Source organism: Tribolium castaneum, chromosome 6, assembly GCF_031307605.1.
Source record: "Tribolium castaneum strain GA2 chromosome 6, icTriCast1.1, whole genome shotgun sequence".
Lineage (NCBI taxonomy): Eukaryota > Metazoa > Arthropoda > Insecta > Coleoptera > Tenebrionidae > Tribolium > Tribolium castaneum.
Genome location: NC_087399.1, coordinates 1,033,934 through 1,050,216, shown reverse-complemented (window position 1 = coordinate 1,050,216; position 16,283 = coordinate 1,033,934). Strand labels below are relative to the sequence as shown.

The following is a 16,283-nucleotide window of genomic DNA, read 5'->3' as shown; positions in this document are numbered from 1 at the left end:
TGTTCGTTATCCTGGCGCCTCCACCATTTTTCAATCTCCAAAATATCGAAAGTTTGATTAAAACGAGTGGAAAACTAAACGGAAATGCACCTTTTGATGTGTTTCTGATATTTCAACAATTGCTTTGTATGACTCGAATTTGCTCTTCGCGGATTAATTTAGTTTGGCCGGTGTTGAGCTTTAAGTCCCTGGAGCTCAGCGGTGAAACTTTGTTGCCTTATCATAGTTTGAAGTTCTTTAATTTATAATGTACGAACAATAGTGTAACTTTGGGCCAAGTTTTTCAACTTACGGATATTGGTAAAAGTAATACTTTATGTAAAGCTCACGGGAGATTAAACAGATCGCGTGCTCGACCGAACTGCAAAAATTGATTTTAATGCCGATGAAATCCAGAACTTGGAAAAACTCTAAATATTGATTATTTGTTTTATTGTCTTAAAGACCGCAAAGTCTTTAATTAAATTTGGCGTTCGGGACAAAGGCCAGGCGCCTAATTTCCGTTTAAGGGCTAGAACTTGGCAACATAAATATGCCAAGTGAGTGGAATGTATGTCGGCCCCGAAATTTCATTACGGAAGACAAACATTAAGTTTTGGAATGGGATTGAATTAGTGTGTAAAAATCTGGCTAGGAGATGACAGGTCGATATCGCGTGCAGTGCGTATTCAGCTCACGCATCTTGGGCTAGGGGAGCCTCTAATGTCCAGGATCAACTTACAATCATATTAAACCCATTACTGGAAGGAGCGCAGCTATAAGTCTGGATTTGCACCGGGCTGTGTAAGGCACGACGTCCTTGTTTTGCATTCAGACCGAGTGCAGCGACGTTGTCGAAAAGATAAGGTTAAGGCGAATCTCCGTTATTAATATTTGAATATTTCGTCAATTAGGAAGTTTTTGGCGGGGGAACTTGTGTTTGAATTATAAAACGGCTTCGATTTAAATAAATGGATTAGAGGGGATTACACAGTCGGGAGATCATAGAGCCCAAATAAAACAAACAAATTACACTCCGACGAATTAATTTCCATCAGTGCAGTCGGGAAAATGCAAGGAAAGGGTCGGCCAGACTGCGAAATCCGAGCCCTTGCCTTCATTAGCCGCTCTTCGCCAAAGAGTTACAACAAATAGATCGCCCGATTTTAATTAAATCAACTTGGAAAAAACACAGTCTGAGGCGAAGTGAACAATGGTATCGGGCAGTTTAAGCCTGTTGAGGACACACACTTGAACGGGAAGGTAAAGGCCACAAAAGAGATTAATCCAGAGGGATTAACATCGGGCCGGTTAGGGATGACCCTTTAACTACATGCCATTTATTCCGGAACGCCTATGCTAATATTCACTCTATATGCAAAAGCTGGGAGGCTAATCGTGACAATTATCGGAAAAATGGAAATATTCCAGCGACAAAAGCCAAGAAGTTTAGCCCGCTAACGTAAAAATTACGCAAAATAACGTTTAAATAACGTAAAAAATTAACGTTTTTGTAACTATTTAAACGATTTTGTAGTAGCAAAAGAAAATAAAAAGTAAAATAGTAATAAGTAAAACGTTACATTAACGTTAAATAAGACCGTAAAAACCAAACTCAGTTTTTTTGAAACGTTAGTTATACGTTTAAAACAAACGTTAGTCAATACGTTTATTAATAACGTTAATTTTTTTTTACATTTTTTACGCAAATACAATTACATTAAGACTTTATAAATTGGTAAAAAAAACTACGTAACATAAACGTTAAAAAAACGTAATCATACAACCAAATAACAACGTTGTAGATTTCAACGTATAACGTGATATCAACCGATAAAAAACGTTATATCTACGTTTGTGTGCTTACGGGGAGGTAAATTTGTCGAAAACACTCCGTTGCGTTGATAAATGACCAAAGAATAAGTGAAACGTTTTAGTCAAATTTTCTAATGTCCGTAATCAATCTTGTGTAAGAGAAAATAAATCAATATTACGCCACGTATGCCATTACGTCCAAGTTTATTTATTTGCTTGTGAGAACATTAAAAAATCCATTCAAAGCCAGTCGTGTCTTAATAAATCCAAGCCCATAACTCTAATGTCACAAATGAAATTAATGTGTGAACGGAATTAGATTCGTTCGTGACGTTTTTACAGCTTGATTAAAGTCAGTTTAATTAAGTGGAATTGAAGGAAAAAATTCAAGACAACCCGACCGTCATATTTAAGGATCAGCCCCTGTCGACGTAACTTGCAATATTCGAGGGTGCCCCGGTTATAGATAAGCTTGTCTCGAGCGTGGTTAAAGTTTCTGATAAATTTCTGGTGTCACATGTGTTGCCAAAAATACGATATCGTATATAATATTGTAGAGCATCCCGCCATAATCTCGTATGGATACAGGCTTATTTAATGCTAACGCAGGTTGGCATGGAGACAATACAAGGGGCGCATTAGCAGGTGTACCAGCGTAAAATTAAGAAAAGTATCAATATTTTCGCGTTGCTCTTTTGTTTGTTTCGGCGTCCGCCATTACAATTTCATGCTTATTGCAAATGGCACTCGGAATTATTCACAAGGAGAATGTTGAAGATTGACGGCAGGCCGTGTTTCAGCTGTTTAGTGAGCGGCAAGAACAAGGATTACTAAACAACGGCCGTCGAGGGAGTCGTTTCACTCAGGAGGTGCACATGTGTTTTTCTCGCGAAGGTGATGAGTACAGTAAAGATTTTACACCGAAAAAACACACAAACAAAAAATTCCAGACATCGAAACACGGAGAATTGCTTTTTTATACTCTTAGATTGTTTTATTTATAAATATTAATAATAATAATAATAATAATAATAATAATAATAATAATAATAATAATAATAATAATAATAGTAATAATATGTGAGGATGCGAAGTTTGGCTAAACTTATTTAACGTAACCTCTTTCAAAACAAAACATACACATAAACTATGACATAAAAAACCAAAAATACCTAAAACTACAGTAAATTCAATGAAAAAATCCTACCAAGAGTAAACAGAAAATTAGATAATTTTTAAAGAGATGTCAAAAAAATTAGTGATCTTAGTAATACATATAGAAGCAAAGTAAAAAATAATATTAATAAAAATAATACAAAAATAAAAACAAAATAGCAAAAAAAACATTAACTAAAGTATCTAATAAATATTTCAACTTTATCTATTTTTGAAATAAGTTTAATGGCTTTGGCTTCAAATTTATTCGAAAGTATATCGAAGGTACAAGAAGGGCCCTAAGACGGAGCCTTGAGGTACTCCTGATGTAATATGACAATACATTATTTAGTTCAACCGTTTGGTTACGCTTACACAAATAATGAAAAAAGAACTTTAAACAGTTTTCCTCAAAACCCAGAAAATGCACAAAACAACCAATGATTGATTTTTATTAAAAAGTGTAGTAACATCAATATTACATATTTTGAAAAATTCTAAATAAACATTAAACATCAATTTTAAAATGCCATTGTTTTTACTCTTACAATGATTTTCTGTCCGTTTTTTTCTTAGAAATCCAACATTTTTGGCAAATTTCATCACAAATCGTCCGCAAAATCTTCAAATTTGTGCATTATTTTATATTTTTTAGTCAAAAATAACAAATAATATCGTCCGATTTGCGCCGTTTTCGAGTATTTTTGCACAAATACTACTAAACTAAGATGGCTCTTGCATAATTTTTGAACTTTTTTACAGTTTTGATACTTTTTTCAATCAGAAACTCACTCATTTCGCTAGAATCGAAATCAAAAATACAGAAAATTTAAAACACCAAGCGTTTTAGCACTTTTTCAACCTGAAACTCAAATGTTTTGCAAAATTCAGTTTGCTTATCATGTACAGTTGTTTCTTTTTTAGCTCGAAACACATTTATTTCGCTAAACTTTGTCAAAAAAGAAAAAGACAAATTTTTTGATTGATTGTCGGCTAGTTTTATTAAACACGTACAATAAAATATTTTTTTTTAACATAGACTGAAGAAACTGTAGAGTTTCCGCTGTTTTTCTGAAACATTAGACGGCAATTAGGAGAGCTGGTGGGGAAAATCGATCCGGTGGCATGTGTGGGGGTCGGAATGTAAACGTGTTAAATTGTTAAAATTCGAGGGTTGCGTTTTTCAATGCACTCCCCTTTAGACAGCTTAACGCGGAATGCTTCATCGGCAGGCAACAGATTTACATGTTACGACAAGTGGAAGACGAAAACCGCTTTACACGTCCGGAAAAATTAAACGCTAAATGGCAAAAACAGCCACCAGCAGCTGGGCGGAAAAACCGCACAGTTATTTATTGTATTTTCTGAAATTTTCGTCTTGTTAATTCACCTTGGCAGTGAAGCGTCCCTGGCGGAAGCTTTATGAAAGCTCTTAATAAATTAAGAACTATGTAGTTTAAGTTTATGTAAATAGCACACGTAAATTACACGAGTAAAGCGAGTGAGCGCCGTCGCCTTTTTCCTTTTACAAGCAGAAGCTTCCAGTTCGTTTAAATTACCTAAACTGCTTTAATAATGCGAATTTACTGTGATATTTACATTAATAGACGACCGTCGCTTTAATTAATATCCAGCCGAGTCGATCGCTGTAATTATCCCGGTTTTCATTTAAATTAAGAGAGAAACCAAAATCGAATAACGCCCCATACGCACTCCACTCTTAGATTGCTCCTCTAACAGCATTACCCAAGGAATTGGAATAGATTGTCATGCGTCTTCCCTCTTTGATTTAATTTGCACGGTCAACGCTTCAGTTTCGGCTTAATTTTTCAATCTGCCAAGCCCAAAACTCAATTCCAATTTTTTCTTCTCTTCTTTCCCAATAAAAGGGGTAACAACCACTGCTCTCTTAATTTTTCCAATTTCCACCCAACAAACATAAAAGTTTCGCCAGAAGTTTAAATTGAATGTGTTATATCGAATGCTCGGATCGCATATTTTTCAACGGAAGTGCCGCCCACCCGTGGATTGATTCGGCTTCTTTGTTGCTTTAAAAGCGAAAGGGACGCGGAAACAACGCACCTTCAAAGAAAAAGGGGCGAAAGAAGTGCATTATTTACGAAACGCACCTGAAAAAAATGCGCTTCCCCTCACGCGTCCATTATAATCATGGCTCCCCCACCCCCCAAAAGTAGCCGCTCATTGGTGGACAGGACCCTACCAAGGCCATCTCATTTTTTGATAATAAAATTATGGAGGCAAATGCATGGATAACTTATCAGCTTTTGCAAGTCCGGAAATTTTCAAAAAACCGTAACTAGTTCGAAAACGACTAAACTTGGATATAGAACAAAAATAACTCGAGTAATCCAAAAATGCAGTAAAATCATGCAAATTTTCAGATGACTGTCATTATTAAAATTTGCAGTGCATCCAATGTGGCCTTTAAACAAAACAGCCAGTTGAAAAATGGTGGATGCGCCGGGATAATATTTTTTTAATACAGTTTTTATTACATTATAAATGTGGCAAATTAAAGAAATGTAATAATAGTATGACTGGTACTAAGTTTCAACATTTATTATTTTTAAAAATTATTGAAAGCAATTCTTTTTAATTTCAAGTCTCACAGTTTAATTAAAAATGCATGGCGAAAGTTCGTTTTCGTTGCATTAGAGTTGCATTAGAGCGAAAAATAAGTTACCCTTATATTATTTTCTTAAAACTTTTTATTAACCCATATGATGAGAGCCACTGTGTGGTGTAGGGTAGTTTATTAACAATTATTTTTTTTCTTAAACAAAATACAAATTTAAATAAAAGAATTACGGAATAAACCAAGAAAATTTACCTCTGCCGTTTTGTCAATAATTTTTATGAGTCTAGTTCAGCGGTTCTCAAAATGTTCTCATAAGTTCAGAACGAATTTTTCGAAAACTATGCATTTTTGATATACAAAAATTTTACTTAATCAATTTGTTTTGCCATTTTCTATCTATCTTCAAATTTTTACCACACCATTCTCTAACAAGCTGTGTGGAAAAATGGTGGATGCGCCGGGATAATTTATCTTAGTGAACATTAAAAACCTTTTTTAAAGAACAAATCTTGCACTTTAATTAAAAATGCACGGCAAAAGTTCCTTTTCGTTGCACCCCTTTCGGGATCAAAAATTGAAGTTGCATTAGAGCGAGAAACACGAATCTGATCTATCCGAAGCTGCAATCTCAGCTCTCCGTTAACTAATTTACGATTTGGAAGGGACTAAACGTTGAAATATATCCTCGTCCAGACAGTTCCATTCCATCTGATAAATTTAATGATGCGACCTTAAACAGTCTCAGAATTTTCCAGTCTTGCAAATGCATAAATAAATCAATCTAGCTCGAGACAATTCTAACGGGAAATAAGGAAATCTGGAGAACGAAAACGCCTCAGGCGTTACATATGTTTCCTCAGCATTTTCTCCTCTGAATAGGGCCCTGCGTGCCTTCAATGGCATTGAAGAGTCTCATTTAAACGGCACAACTCGACGTTAGCTCCAAATTAATTGTTCGAGAGATAAGTTAAATAAACTCGAGCGGTGAATTGGATCCGTCTCGGGACCGAACTTTTTCAATATTTGATAATTATTCGAATTAAAACAGTGTTCTTTCACACCTCGGGAAAGTTTCCCCTCTGATCAATTTAATAAAACAACAGCAGGGGTCACCGAAGCGAAGCTGTCCAATGATAATCCTTGTATTTTATGTCTCCTATCGGGCGTTCGCACTCGACACATTCATCTCCGGTCGTTTTCCTTTTTACAACCACCGAAATGTTGCACAGGTCGAAACTAATTACAATATCAAACGCAATACGGCCATCGCTGAGACCCTACTTTGCATTCATGGAACGCCACACTCTCCCCTATCTGTATCGGTTTCCACAGATATCATCTTAATATGCGAATATTTTTCATGCGGAACGCGCTCTTCCGGCTTTATTCGCTAAGGTGGCATAACTTATAGATGCGGGATTTGAGATTCGAAACAAAAATCGGGGGATTTACACCTAAAGGAAACATTAAATTTGCCGGAACGGACGGCGACTACCAACTGCTTCAGCTGAATAATTTCTAATCATTTGTGATTTTTTTTAACTCCCAAAAACTAGTCCAGAAGTTAAAATACAATCAGAGTTGTTTCGAAAATTTCATGATGGATTAAAGCTTTTTGTGTCCATTTTCACCCTTGTTTTTCCACTTCTAGAGTGGCTTTTTACCGGAAAATGTGTTTCTTTTAGCGCGAATTGATAAAACAATAACTTCTGCTGTTGCGAGTTTGTTTTATACTTTTCTATGTTTAGTATACGGAGGACTATGAGCTAGGAGGCGAAACGAACCCAAAAAATAGTACAGTAGGGTAAAAATAAGAGCACTTCGAGCGTCCAAATTGTTTTAAATTAATTTAAATTCTTACATTTCGTTAGTTACTTGGAAAACAGGCAGAAATATTGAGCTTTGCACTCTTAACAGACTGAGAAAAACTGAAGTCTTAAAGTTTTCATAAGAAACATGAGAAAAAAATTTGCGCTTTGTCCCATATTTTTCAAGACGCTGCGAATACGGTTAAAGATACAAGAAAAATGTAAAGAAGAAAGTTGTAGAGAATTAAATTTTCTTTAAAAAAGTCCGCGAGAGCATATTTCTATCGTCAACGGTTTAGGCCTTAAAGACGTTCAAAGACGCTGAAGTGACGGATTCGTTTCATTTTACCAGTGGTCAAGCACAGAAAGTTAATTTATACCTAAACCGTAGAAGATAGAAATATGGTGTCGCGGACTTTTTTATAGGAAATTCAATTCTCTACAATTTTGTTTCTTACACTTTTTCTGTATCTTCAACCGTATTCCCAGCGTTTTGATAAATATGCGACGGTGCGCCAAAATTTTCGCTGAGAATTATCAATTTGCGTTCCACCTTATATTTTTGCGTACGCTGCTAATACGGTTGAAGATACAAAAAAAGTGTAAGCAACAAAGTTGTAGAGAATTAAATTTTCTACAAAAAAGTCCGACACCATGTTTCCATCTTCAACGGTTTATGTATAAATTAAATTTACAATACTTGACCACCGGCAAAATGAAGCAAATCCGTCGCTTGAGCGCTTTAAACGACTTTAGGGCCTAAATGGTTGAAGATAAAAATATGGTCTCGCGGACTTTTTTGTAGAAAATTTAATTCTCTACAACTTTCTCCCCAACATTTTTCGTGCATCTTTAACCGTATTTGCAGCGTTTTGAAAAATATGGGGCAAAGTGCAAATTGGTAAAAGTTTGAAATTTTTTTAAACATAGTTTACGATAAATTTTTTGCATCATATTTATGTATTACTATTGAGAATTTAATGCTCTATCTGCCTGTATTTTTTTGTTTGCTGTGTGTTAACCGTTATACAAATACAGTCATTTTTTCTCAAAACAGTAAGCGGTAATGGAACAACTGCGCTCTCTGGCGAGGACGGGAACATTTTATTTGTACTTCGTTTCGTATCCTAACCCTTAAATATCCGTAGTTTAACTGGAATTTACCAAAACTGGGCCCAGATTTTGATGTTTCAGTTTTTTCTTATTCCAAGTTTTTGTTATTGAGTTTTTCGACGTGCTAGAGTAATAATTCGCAATAATCCTTGTTCCGATAAGTGGAGCAAACAGCACTTGCAAGTAATTAGAAATCTCATCAACAATTTCCTAGTACTGTCATGATCCGGAGCGAGATTCCATCCTCGAGTGAAGAATAATTGCCTTCGTGTTATTAGTTGCTTTATTTCGCTTCGATCTTGTCTTGTAATTCCCGATGTAGCTCACGTTACTTTTGCGGCGAAAATTAAAAAGCGTCCATTTATTTTACACTTTCTTGTTTACTGGCAAAGTTCGCGAAACTAATGTTGGAATGATACCATTTTTCACTTGATTTATACCCATATCTGCACGATTTCCGACGATTTGCAGCGCAAAGTTTCGTCCAACTATTCGATGGGAAACATTAGCTATTCGCAATACATACGCCGATTGAACCGAATCGGAAAATTCCGGGAATGTTTTAATCAAATATCTGTTCACTCCCCAGGTATGGAAGAGGCACGCCGGAATTTTTCACTCGGCCAAAAAATAACAGTTTTATAACAAGCCGGAGGACGGCGGAATTTCAATATTTCTACACCGGATTTTAATTAAAATATTAACCAGTGTAATAGATTACTAAATCGAAATGATGGACTGGTGGAGGGACTTAATTACACCTGGACGTTTTTAACCCCTTCTACGACAAATTGGGAATGGTGTCGGGGGAATTCTAGTCTAGACAAGCGTGGGTTGGTATTCCTGTACTCACAATACAATGAATAATAAAGCATTGTCTCTATTGTACGTTTTAATTAAACTAATATAGGGCTTCGCATTAGAAATCGCACGGATATCGCGCGATTTGACAGAGGGTGACAGAGACAAAGAAACATGTCTATAAAATCATTTTCAAACATTTCGACTGTACCATTGTGAAATCACAACAAATAAATATAAATCTATAAATCTATAAATCTATAAATCTATAAATCTATAAATCTATAAATCTATAAATCTATAAATCTATAAATCTATAAATCTATAAATCTATAAATCTATAAATCTATAAATCTATAAATCTATAAATCTATAAATCTATAAATCTATAAATCTATAAATCTATAAATCTATAAATCTATAAATCTATAAATCTATAAATCTATAAATCTATAAATCAAATCTATAAATCTATAGATTTTAGTCCTAATATGTATTGTAAAAACGATAAATGTACTTGAAAAAGCAAAACAGTGCTCTTTCAATCGAAGAATCATCGGAAGAGGAGATGAGGTATCGTACGGTGATTTTTTGATGAAAAGGAAAAGCCAAACCGAGTAAATCAATTGCTCAAAACTATGGAATTTATGGTTATTTCTTGTATTAGATTTGCGCTCGGCAGATTGAATCTCGTCTGAAATCGCGGAAAAGAATGAATATTTGGAGCGGACATTCATTTTATCGTTCGCAGATATCAGTAATGTAATCTGCAACGAAATGGACTTGTTTACAACTGGTTCATGGATCAAAAGACTGTTACTGACATGTTACTCTAAATCAAATAACGTTCGAATGGTGTTTTCCAAAACGTCACGTATTTTCCATTGAAAAATGGCCGAAACGTCGCATTGCAGAATTAACGTCGCCTTCGAGACTTGCATTTGATAAATTCAAATTTAATCTCGTAACCGAAATGAATAACAAAGCGACGACCGCACCGGAAGAGTTATTTCTTACATAAATCCAACTTTAGTTTCGATTAACAACTGAAATATTTCCAGGCAGTAAATCACAAAGCCGAACCGATTATTGGAATGTCCACGAGCTATGACAAATGTCTTGGAGATATTGGCCGAGGTGATTGAGAAATAAACACTAGATGGGAGAAACAGGGGAGATGTATCATCTCCTAACGACATTTCTCTCGAATTAGGAACTAATAAAAAGTTATTTTATTGCCAAGTGAAAAAAATCCCAAAACAATGTAACAACTTTCGCATCCAGATATTGTATCTGTCGCAATGGCGGCATCTAAGGTTGTTTCCGAAGCAATAAACAGCTGGAGGGCTGTTAGTGCCCCAATGTTTCATGGCGTCTCGGCGCCAAGGACTCTCAACGACGCCCGACTTGCCAGACTGTATAACCTTCTGTTCCCAACACTCAACGCTCTTCCTGTAATTATCCTCGTAAAACGCTGCCAACATTGTAACAACCGGTTACGAATTATTTATTTCAGCGTTTTTCAGACTCCCTTTAACAATGATTATTTCAAAATTGTTAGTGAACTAAGGGCCGAATGGCCATTGGCGAACTAATTGTTGTGTGGAGAGTTTGAGGCTACACAAAATTTTACTCAGCGGTAATTTTATACAACTGTTGGCTGGTTATTAGATGCCCAACAAGTCTCTTTTATGTCTGCATTTGTTGGAAATTCATGATGCTACAGTTCAAAGCTGTAATTTCGAGGATTTGAAGCTCCAGATGCCAGTTTTAATCAATAATATTCGGTTTTAAGCGTTGATTTAATTTTTTTGGAGTTTTAGAATTCAGTTTTAAATATTTATAGATTTATAGATTTATAGATTTATAGATTTATAGATTTATAGATTTATAGATTTATAGATTTATAGATTTATAGATTTATAGATTTATAGATTTATAGATTTATAGATTTATAGATTTATAGATTTATAGATTTATAGATTTATAGATTTATAGATTTATAGATTCACACATTTACAGATTTATTTGGTGGTAGAACAACTCAAGCGCACAAAATCTAGAATTTAGCGAAACTTTTGTAATTTTTTCTCCTCGTTTAATGTCACATGATACTCGTAATTACCCCACTTGTCCCTTTTTTCCCCATCTTGCCGTAAATTGTCGTCGTCCAGATTAGATTCCTAAGTCTGTAAAATAGACTGCGGCCCTAATCCTGCACGGACGACCCTTCCGTCTGAAATATCATCGGCTATCGCGTCCAGCAGCCGATTAGCTAGCTGATCTCTCAGCTTAACCTAATCCACCTTATTACCGTCAAACTAACCATTTTTTTTTCCACACAGCCTACCACCATGCCAGCCAACAACCACCTCGAATCACCGAACACCCTGTAGATACGACAGTGGCCCGACACGAACCTGCCACTCTCAATTGTCACGCTTCCGGTGAACCGGAACCGACCATCACGTGGTTTAAAGATGGAATGACGTTGAGAACGGCGCCACAGGACGCTAGATCGCATCGGGTGCTGCTACCAGCAGGGAATTTGTTCTTTTTAAGGGTGGTACAGAGCAGGAAGGAAAGTGATGCTGGGGTGTACTGGTGCGAGGCTAGCAATGCTCTGGGGAAGGCTAGGAGCAGGAATGCCACCCTTACTGTCGCAGGTGAGAAAATTGTTTAATATACAAAGTTTGGTCCTCCGAGCCGGATCCGCGGATCCGGCTCGAAGGACCACACTTTGTGGCGGTTTGAGGCCGTCCCGGCGCGTAAATTGCGGGTGAAAAATGGACTTGATGCGTGTAGCCAAATAAATGGACGCCATTAGCGTGCGGCTGAGAAATAATGAGCGCCGTGCTCTGATCGGATGTGCTTCCCCAAAAACAAACCACTTTAACGTCATCCGATTTATGCTATTAGTCGCTTCCATTGCGGCAAAGATGAATATCGATGATAATGGGGACAAAGCGGCCTTCACGAATCGAAGGGAGGCTAATTGAAACGGCCCCGCTCTCTCGTTTTTCTCGTGCGATTTTAGCTCAATTAATAAAACAAACAACGGACAGGTAATTAAAAGTGATTTAATCAAACAAAATCCAGCAAAAATGGGCAAATAGTAGCGAGCGAGCTTTTAATTATGCATCAGTTGGTAGTTAATTACGTTAAAACGTCAACGGACATTCAATATTCATCACACGCGGGAATGAAACCAATCGATTGGATGCTCCTTCAGGTGGAGATTTCGACCGGGACGCCCCTATTTGGTACTGGCCCCTATTAAAACGATTTACATCCACTGATATCTTATCCAACACAAAGGGCAAGTCACTAACGGTTCATGCGATCTACTATTTGCCCAACAAGGGCGGAAAGGACAAGGTTTTGGATGGAAATCAAGTCAAGAATCAGAAAATACACGTGAACCAAGTCAAATAATTTAAAATTATCAATGAAATAAATCAAAAATTTGAACTTATTTTATAAAAATCTGAAGTGACAAAGGAAAAAGGACAACAAACTAAATTTGAAACAAAAATAAGAAAATCCGAAAAAAAAGTTCGAGAATTACGAATTTTTTAAAACTATTCGTGCAAAGCTGAACCAAAACATCATAACGAGATAAAAAATAAAAAAACAAAATTTTGAATAACCTGAAAAAACCTGAAAAATATAGAAAATCTGAAATAAGAAAATAATACTAAAATAATGAATTTAAAAATTATATTTTGCAAAAAATTCCAAACAAAAATTAAAATTATCGTATCTGCTGGAAAAGGAGTAATTTTAAATTAAAACAAGCAAATTTAAAAAACAGTTTGAAAATTTAAATAAAATGAGTCAAGTCTAAGAATTTAATTCCTCAATGAAATAAAATTTTGAAACTAAAATGAAAGACAATTACAAATTTCTAAAAACTTCAGCAAACCAAAACAAGACAACCAATTCAAAATGTGGAAAATTAAATTTGAAGCTAGAAAAATACAAGCATCGCAAGCTAAATTTTTTAAAAATATTTTAAGCTATTAGCTATAGCTATATATTCAAGCAAAACTAGATCAAAAAAATCATAACACACACGAAGAAACTGGATTTGAAAATAACAAAATAAATTAATCGGGCTGATAACAAGATAAAAAAGAAAGAAATAGGTAAGTGAAAACTACAACAATACGAAAACTTGGGATTGAACACATTGGATGATTGAAAAACCAAAACTTTTTTGTATACTACAATTTGAAGACTAATGAAACATCAAAAAAAACGTGAAAAAAATATAAAAATTTGAAGCAGAAGAATTCTAAACTTGAAAACCTAAACATTCTTTAATAAAAATAAAAACCATCGAATCTACTGTTTTAAATACTTTCAGGTATATGTGGGAACTTAACCGAAATAAATGTAAAATTTTGGAGAAAATTCGAAAATCTTAGAAAACAAACTTGGAAAATTACAAATCTTTAAAGCTGAAATGTGTATAAAAACAAGCTGGAGCAAAAAGTCAGGACGGCTTCAAAAAATTGTCTTTAAAAATAGTAAAAGACCGATAAACGACATAAACAAGTAAGGTATAAGAATAATAAAAAAAAAACAAAAAACATGCGAAAAATGAATTCAAATTCGTGAAAGTTCTAAACAAACCTGGAAAATAGACAAACCCTGAATCAAAGCAGCTAAATTAGAAAACTAAGACAAAAAAATAAAAAAAACAAAAAAAAAATATTTCATTTGTAAATATAGAAGTAAAAATTATTGAAAATTTCAGCAAACTACTCATATTAAAATTATTACAATTGTGATCGCAAATCATACTTAAAAAAAATCTGAAAAATTCAAAAGTCGACTAAAAAATTTGATCTCGAAAATAAGGTAAGTTAAAATTTAGAGATCACTCGCTAAAGAAAAAAATCATAACCAAGAGCGACAACTAATTCAGAAAGATGAAAAACAAAATTTTAAGGTAAAAAAATAAATGGTGCTAAAATTTTGGAGAAAAATCCGAAAAAACTTGGAATTAACTAAAGTTCCGAAATTTTGAAGCTAAAAAACGTACAAAGTTGAATCGTATCTAAAAAATTTCCAGTTCGCATTTATTTCTTCAACCAAATAAATGGTTGTTTTCGCCAAAGCTGTCTAAATTTAATTTGCAGTTATAAACAAACCGCGACCTGATAGTAACGTCCTTTGTGCCAAACTTTTAATGAAATGATTATGAATGCAGCGGTTTAGTTTAGTGTTACATAAAGCTGGTGTCAAATTTTCAATTTATTTTCTGTTATTTTAACTTATCGAAACTTTTTCATTGTCTCATCTAAAGTCGTAAAGTAAACACAAGAGTAATAATTCAAACTTTCGAAAAAACTGCTTTTTGCCGTAATTGTGGCGTTTTCGGAAAAGTCACGTGTGGCTTTGTTGACGTTCGCAGGTCCCCTCCATTATTTAACGACGTAGCATAAATACCACTTTGTTGACTCTATTTAGCTTTAATCTTTGGTATTGAGTGCTTCGGCCGGGGCTCGACAAACATCCCTAAACTGAGCAAATGTTTGCAAGCCAACGAATTGATAAAAACAAATCGTAACAGTCTCCAAACTATCGCGCATTTAATTAAAACACCCATTAATAAATTATCAAGACGCTGTCTTTGCGAGCGGCAAGATAAAACGTCCGGGGGCAGGCAAGGCCTCCCGAGATGAAATGACAACATCGTCGGAGTCTTATTTACATTCGCTGTTTGTACAGCAGCCACCAAAAGGCTAAAGCAGGCCTTCGTGCGGCAAACAGACGTTTTTTCCCATTGTCTTGTCTAATGGCCCGATACCTGTCAAAGTCGTTACGGCGCAATTTTCATGCAAATCGGCCAAGATAAACAACGCTTATTATGAGTGACACCTTCGTGAATATAAAACACCCAATTTCATGCTATGTGCTCGCCATTGTTGCCCGACTTCGATCTCGAGACGCTGTAACAAAGACGCCCTCTCAATACCCGGGAATTAGATGCACTTTATATGCATCCGGTTCGCCCACCGATACTCCGGAAATTAAGAATGCCCTTTCACAGACCAAGAAACACCCCTTTCGGGGAAACAACGCCCGGATTAATCCGGCGGCCGGATCCAAATGGGGGCGAAACCGCACATTTTTTAAACAAATTCGATTAGGTGGGCGGGCAAAGTCGACTCCGGTTATCGGGATTTCCGGGACGCGACTCCGGAATTGACGTTTGTAATAATTGTGGATGATAGTCGTACGTGAGGCAAAGGATCAAGCCCGGAATGACGCTCATTTATCATTTTAAATTTTGTTGTAAAAATGATACGGCATTTCATTATTTCGGGTTCTAACAGACGGGAATGATTTCAGAACTGTAGAATTAACTAAAATAAAGATTATTTTAAGGTCGCTTAACGTTTATTTAATCCAAAAAACCATAAAAATAATTTTTAAAATTTTGACCCGGCGCATCCACCATTTTTTACAATGTTTATTTTTTTCTTTAATTTCAAATAATTCACGTTTATTTTACAAAATTTGGTCGAAAAGGCCTAAAATCCATCACAACAAGTCACATTGGTGGTATTGTAATCGCTTCAGTTGATTTAAATACGAAAAACACATAATTTTGTTATTGGTTTAAATGGTGCTGTCCTTACCATTTTCTCCTCCTCGCTAAAAAATTATTAAATTAGGTCAAAACTAGCTCAATTCAGCTTATTTTACTTGTTTTTGAACAATTAAAGAAAAATTTTCCAAAAAAAATTGTGTTTAAAAATATTTTTTTACGACATTTTGCTAAAGAAAACCGACCAAGTTAAGTCCAGTCTTGTTTTCTTCGCAGTTATTTCGCAATAAAATTTCGTTAAAAGTAAACCGTAAAGTTCCAAAAACTTAGACTACATTGTATTATCTCTCTCATTCGTAAAAGTTTACACAATTTTTTGTGGTCAGAACGATATATTTGCTGAAAATTAAGCAATTTGAGTCAAATTGATGTTATTTTATCTTATTTCGCG

The 16,283-nt window shown here is 35.1% G+C and overlaps 1 protein-coding gene across 2 annotated transcripts in view; it reads left to right on the top strand.

Annotated features, from left to right (window-relative positions):
- robo3 (roundabout 3) overlaps positions 1-16,283 on the top strand; it is a 54,986-nt gene that overhangs the window by 24,325 nt on the left and 14,378 nt on the right. For both annotated transcript variants that reach the window (XR_010334586.1, XM_008199151.3), the window contains exon 2: positions 11,616-11,936. Coding sequence is in view for 1 of the 2 variants with exons in the window: in XM_008199151.3 (XP_008197373.1) it covers positions 11,616-11,936 (321 nt within the window). In the remaining variant the exon portion in view is untranslated. The remainder of the gene's footprint in view (positions 1-11,615; positions 11,937-16,283) is intronic.